Genomic DNA, 7,254 nt, shown 5'->3' on the forward strand with positions numbered 1-7,254 from the left:
TGTTAAAATTAATTATTTTTACACTGATAATACATTAAAATTAAATTTATATTTTATTATGTTTTTTATAATGAATATATAAGTAAATAATTAAACTTGATATTGTGTGACATTATCATTTGTGGCTAATGGAGTGTGATAACAATAATTGAATTAATTATTAATATTATTATTGATACCTTTCCAAATGGGGAAACTAGCTGGTGAAGTGCTGTTATTCTATCACCAAGCTTCTCCTTTCTCACCTGATGATGAGTACAAATTTCAGATTTCATAAATGGAAGTGAATGAGGACATAAATGAATTCATTCATAATTTTTATATATATGCTTCTTTTTTTTTTTTTTGCTCCCTGTTAACAATGATATGTGTTTTCAGCTGAGCAGAAAGAATATTACAGTCTTAGAGAGACAAACAAACCAAAAAAAGACAACACACAACAATACACCAACTATGTATGTTTGTGTTTTAGAGAGAGAAGGAAAGAGAGAGAGAGGACCTTCAATGGTGGTAAGCTTGAAGTTGATTGACCCTTAGCTTTCTTGCAAATTCCAGCACTTGATGTGCTATTACACTATTAGGGCACAAGAGGAAATTAAAGAAATTAATTAATTTAAAGAAACTCACCTGCAGTTATCTTCACGTAAAATTGATAATTAAAAACTGTTAGATAATTTGACAGATTTGACTATATTATGATCTAACAATTCTTAATTTTTAACTTTATATAAAGACAATTATACGTAAGTTTTCACAATATTTATTATACATAAAAGATAAAAATCAGTACATGCATGACTAAATTAGAAATTCAACACTTAATTAAAGTACATATACATACATGAAAGGAAAAAGAAAGAATATATATACTAAGATGCTAATTATTAGCAAAATAATAGTAATAATAATTATTAGTGCTAGCTAATCTTTTTATCTATATATACCTGAGGTGTGGCATAAGGTAGTTGGTTGTTCTTGCTATGATCAACCTTGTTATAAGAGAAATCCAATAAATTATTATTGTTATTATTATTGGTAGTGACACTTGACCTAGGTGATGAAGAATTAATGGGAACCATATGTGTTGACCAAGTTGACCCATTAGAAGCATGAAACTCCTCTTGGCCGTACAAGTTGCCACTTTGGGAAACCTCTTGCTTTATTATTCCATCAACAATCATATTATTATTATTATTATTATTATTTGGACCAACTCTTGTGTTGTGTTGATTATTGTTGTTGTTGAGGAGGATGTTATGGTCATCCCAGTTTTCTAACTTTTTTGATTGATGAAAATGATTGAATCCAAGTCTCTCTTCTTCTCCTGGTAACCCAGTGCTGCAAAAATCAAAGGAAATATAAAAGGGCCCTTTGATAATTATTAAATGTTCATGTTGCTTTAAAAAGAAAACAAAGAAAAAAAGGTGAAGATTGAGCTTCATTTTATTTCAAAATATCAAGATAATAAAGTCATGTTTATTAACATATTTTAACATAATCTTTAATCTCAAAGAACAGCGAGACCTTACCTTATTTAACATTAATTAATTGTCGTAACAATTAATAAATGCTAAATAAGCTAAGTTACGACAGTTTTTGGTTGATTTTCTTTGTTTACCAAACATTTTCGAATCTGAAAATATTATCTTGTAATTTTTTCAAGTAAAGAAAGGCCTATTCATTGGACTAATCCATAATACAAACTATATAATAACAATGGATGTTATGAATAATAATAATAATAATAATAATACAAAGGATTGAAAGAAAGATCTTACAAAAGAAGTTGGCTCCAAGACTGAGGAGAAGGTTCTGGAATTTCAGCCACCAAAGGATTGAAAGGAATTGAAGAAGAAGAAGAAGAAGATCCAAGCACATATTGAGTATAAGGGATCAAAGAAGATGGATTCATGCTCCACCAATTATTAGGGTTCCCAGCCATCATTTGCTTCACTTCTCACTCTTCTATGTGATGATGATATAAGCCTTCAAAAAACATAAAACATATACAAAGAAGAAAATAATGAACTATTTTTAAAAATCTTTGATAATAATAATATTATTCTCCTTTAATTTTTCTTCTCTACTTTCTTGTTATCTTTCTTGACACACCTTTGTGCTATTTCCTTGTATGTGCACCCAAACAAGGGCTTTGCCTAATAAAGCTTTGAGAGGTTGTGTTTTTTTGCTTTCTTAGTAGCTACTACCTCCCTCCCTCTATTCAATGAAGAACCTAAAGTTTTGAGGCTCTCATGTATTTTATAGACTCTGAAACTTTGCACAACTTGCTTTTTCTTTTCTCCTTTACTTTCATTGACTCATCACCATTCCCTTTCATCTTTTTTATTTTTATATCTTTTCATTAACAAAAGTTTACATGACTTCATTATTTGTAAAATTCACCAACAACATATATCAAATTAAAATACTTTTTTATTTAAGATTTAATAATCAGTGTATATATTTATTTATAGAAAGACTTATATATCATTTGTCAAATAAATTTTGGATAATTATAAAATTTTATCATGTATTATTTGGTAGTTTAATAGTATAAAATTTTAAAAAATATTTATGCAATTTTATGATATACTTAACGGGTAGCTAGGTGCTCTAAAATAATTAAAGTTTTTTTCAAATTTAATGAGTTTAATTGATTAAAGGGAGCCATTCAGATAAAGACGTTGAAAACGTCTTTTTATAAAGATGTTTTTTAATAATTAAAATTTAACACATATAATCAATTAAATCGTGTTATTTTTATCAAAATTAGACTAGACAAATTAATTTGACCGAAAAATGGTGAATCAAATCTTGAATTAATCTAAATTAATATTATTTTTTATAAAAAATGATATAATACCCTTATTATAAAAAATAACTAAAATACCCAGTTTAATTAATTGATTAAAAGTTTCATCATTATTATACATTAAATGTATATATAATTAAATTAAACCTATTATACAATAATTAACAATAAAAAACAATTTATCCTCTAATTCATTCTCTCTTAAAACAATCAAAGTAATTGCCTAGTAAAAAAACAAAATCTATACACGCCTTTATAAAATATGTGACAAACTTTTATTGCTACATTAACAACCCATGATAGCTTAGTATTCCTTTTTAATGAATAAATTAATTAAAGTGTGGAAACGCAAAAGCTGGCGTGGTGGTGGCCTTTGGTTTTTTGAGGGTATAAATAAATAAAATAAATTAATATGAGAGACTTAGTTCCTCAATTTGGGTTCGGAGCTTATTGGGATTGTTGGGACTATACCTAGGGTTAGGGGTACGGCATACAAGTATGGAGATCAATGTCAGATGCTTTATTTATTCCCTTCACCAATAATTCGCTTAACAAACAAAACAACAGAATCTAAGTGCCTCATTAAAATAATAACACCAAACCATGAATTCATACAAAGGAAACAAATACTCATTAGCTTAATATATTCATAATTCTTTCTAGAACAGTAATAATGCACTATAGTATATATTTTTCTTTATTTGCACAATGATATATAATATATTATTTTTAAATATACACGATAAATAATATTGAATAATGAACGGGGTATTTTTGTAATTAAATTTTTATTATTAAACTATTACTAGTTTGTTTTAGAATAATATAAAAATTGTATAAAACCAAATACAAAATCTTTAAAGAAAACACATTTTTTTTTCTATTTCTTCTCCTTTTGAACCATTGCTTGGATAAATAATGTTTATTTTGCACAATTATTAAATACGCACAAACATACTTATACAGTCAACAAAAAGAATTGAGTGCAGTGGTAGTTGGTAAGTAAGTGATCCATTATTAAAACAGAATATGGGTCTAAATTTTTTTGATAATTACAATTTTTATTATAGTCTACTATATCCATATATAACTCTATCATAGAGATTAGAGGTACATAAATAATAATTCGAAATGAGAAAGTCTAGAGTGCCAACACTTCTATTAAAATTTAGTCGGTATTTAATAGTAAATAAAGTGAATAATTCTATACATTATTAGATATAATTTTACATCATTAAAAATATTAATAATGACTAATTGATAACTATAAATCACAAAATCCTTCAAAATAATAATAATAATAATAATAATAATAATAATAATAATAATAATAATGTAATTTTCAGCTTAAGATGCAGGATAGCATGTGCAATAGCCAAGTCCAATTCGCAATCCTATATATGCATGGTTGTTTGAAGGGGAAAAAAAATGCTACCTATAAAAGCATAATGAGTGGTCATGAGGGTTATGATAGTGTGTTGTAAGTTTGTAACAAAGTTATGAGAGGAATGAGAATTATGAATTATGATTCATTGATAACTGAAGTTCAGCTTATACTCACAGGCAAGGAGCTGTAACTAACTTGCCAATTCATCACAAACAGAAAACAGAATTCTAACTAACTTTACATAACTAATATAACTAATTTGGCTACTAACAATGCGAACAATCAGATAAATATCTAGTGTATGTACTATTGTAACTGAACTCACTGCCTTGTTGACTCTTGGGAGGCGGGTTAACTACGAAAAAAGGGTAAAGTATTCTTTTTGTCTTAACGTTTAAATTTTATTTTTAATATTTTTAATATTTTGTTTTTGTTTAAAAAATTTTAAATTAGTTTAATATTGTGTTATCGTTAAATTTGACACGAATTATTAACGGAGCGAGTGACGTAGATATCACAATGTTATTGGTTAAGTCATATCACCAAAATATAATCAAAATCTTTTTATAACATTTTTTTATTGTACAAAACTCCAAATTCTAACCATCATCATCAGTGCTTCAGAATCAATCATCGAACATTATTGATTCTTTAATATGTGAATTGTTCGTATCAAATTTAACAGTTAGACAACATTAAATCCATTCAAAACTATTTTAAATTAAAATAGAACGTTTAAAATTTTTTTAAAACTAAAAATAAAATATTTGAAACATTAGAGACCAAAATAAAACTTAGTCCAAACGTTAAAAACTAAAATAATAATACCTTTCCCTAAAAAAAATATATCTAGTGTACTTTTTATAAATATATCTAGTAGAGAGTAAAACAGTGTGTGTAATTTTGACTTAGGAGCTTGGTTTATGTATAAACATGAAATACACATAAATATATTATTTTACTTTTTACAATAATAACTTTGTCTTTAAAAGTCTCATTGACTTAATTAAGAACAAAATTTCCCTAATGTTAACTAAAACAACAATGCTAGAAACCAAGGATATCAGCCAAAAATTAGCTAAATGCTTTTGGGTGAATCCAAAATCTCTATGTGGTATTTATGCTAGATATTAGGATGTTTCTTCTACTATGTATCAGAATGTTTCTTTTTCATACTAAATGGATGTTCTTTTATATATTTTATAAATTTTTTTATATATTAAGAATCAGGATTGTTGGAAGTTTCATTATCCCCGCCCCTATTTTTTCAACGTATCATTCATAATTTTAATTTAGGGTGAGAAGCAATTAATATCAAATATTATAAATTAAAAACAAATAAAATTAATTAAATATAATTATAAATTAATTAAATTATTTATTTTTTGACTGATCACCTCTTGGTTCATATACTTTTCCTAAAAGAAATTGATGATCCTCATTTATTTGGATTAAATAAACCTTCTTATGTTTCCACGTCCAAATAAAAAATAGTATAATATGTTAATAAATATTGAATTTCAGCTTAAAATTTATTTCAAGAAAGAAAAACTTTGTAACATATATTGGATAATTGGTATAATTGTAGACAAACATCATCACCGAGTACCGACCAAAAATATCACACACTGTGCACTATGATCCAAAAACAACAAAAAGAACGAAATGCAACAAGAAGAAAATTACATTCCCCAAACGCCAAATAGCTAGTTTTCAATTTGATAACTACTCGTGATGATGATGATGGTATTGTACGTTCTGCTAGCACGTATATTTTTGGAGTTAAATTCTGTAATTTTATGTCCATGCTGTGTATGTATATGTCTAATATGTGTATATATTTTAGTGTATAAATAATATTTTAAAATAAATAATTACTTGTTCAAATCTCAAAATATATTTGCACACGGAAGTTGTTAGCTCAAGCATGCATAATTGTATATAGCTTTAATTTTTTGAATAGTCGAATTTTCAAAAGAAAAAGTCTAGGGCTAACAATTTTTTCAAATTCTGGCAAGCATGTAACCAGTAAAAAAAAGTGAGTCATTTGATGAAATCTTACACCAATCTCACATTATTAAAATATTATTAATAATTATGTGATGGCTATAAATCACAAAAATTAGTGCCCCTATCACTTCTCTTTTCTAAAAGGAGCCCTTTTTCTATGAGTGAACGTTTTTTTCCGTCACAATAAAATCAACGAAAATGAAAGATGATAAGTTGATAACGTAATATATGGAGGAAAATAAAAAAAGAAAACAAAAGTAAAAGGAAAAAGAAAAAGAAAAAAGAAAAAATAAAAAATAAAGGTGGTATATTATCTCAAATTTCATTAATACCTTTTTTAAATAAAAAATAAAAGGAATTAATTCTACATGCCACATGTTGTGTATGACCTAAATCAATAGAAGATGAGACGTGATGATATACAAGGATTTTGTAAAAGATATATATTTCTTTTGACCATTGGTCTTCCACTAAAAAAATATCCAAAACAATAATTAGAAAGTTAAAAAATTCTCTCCGACAGGCTCGAATTGAAGCTAGTTAAGTGATATCTACCAATCCCTTTTAATTCATCAATTATTATGCACTTTTACTTAATCATGCATGCATGAAGAAAAAAATAGGATAAAGTGTTTTTGACTGATTTTGACTGGATGTTTATTTTGTTTCTTGTTTTAAGTTTCTCCTTTTTATTTTTTATTTTTTATTTTTTCTTTTCGTTGTTGACAATGTGATGCCAACAAATTTTAAGCTGAGACTCAAGATTTGAAAGCAAAAGCACTATATTTGTATATTCCATAAGGTTGTTTTTTCATTTTTGGAAAATGTCTAATGCAAAATACCATTTCTGTGTTATTAGTGCCCAAAAAAGATGCCATGTTTAGAAACTATAAGTTAAGATTTATTTGTCAGAAAAAGAAAAAGAGAAACTATGTATAACATTTAGGTTTTCCTTTAATTAAATATGATTTGTGGATTTAAATCTTAATTAATTTAAGTAGAAGAAAAATAAAATATATAATAATCAAAAAGGTATTTGTAACAG

General features: G+C 26.2%; 1 protein-coding gene across 1 annotated transcript in view; it reads right to left on the reverse strand.

Annotated features, from left to right (window-relative positions):
* The window catches only part of LOC107617848 (transcription factor bHLH68), a gene marked incomplete in the record, with an annotated part of 9,779 nt that extends 7,500 nt beyond the window's left edge, over positions 1-2,279 (reverse strand). The window contains 5 exon segments of the mRNA XM_016319717.2: positions 180-245; positions 500-574; positions 945-1,338; positions 1,779-1,986; positions 2,113-2,279. Coding sequence (XP_016175203.1) covers positions 180-245; positions 500-574; positions 945-1,338; positions 1,779-1,945 — 702 coding nt within the window.

This window comes from Arachis ipaensis, chromosome B09 (genome assembly GCF_000816755.2).
Source record: "Arachis ipaensis cultivar K30076 chromosome B09, Araip1.1, whole genome shotgun sequence".
Classification (NCBI taxonomy): Eukaryota; Viridiplantae; Streptophyta; class Magnoliopsida; order Fabales; family Fabaceae; genus Arachis; species Arachis ipaensis.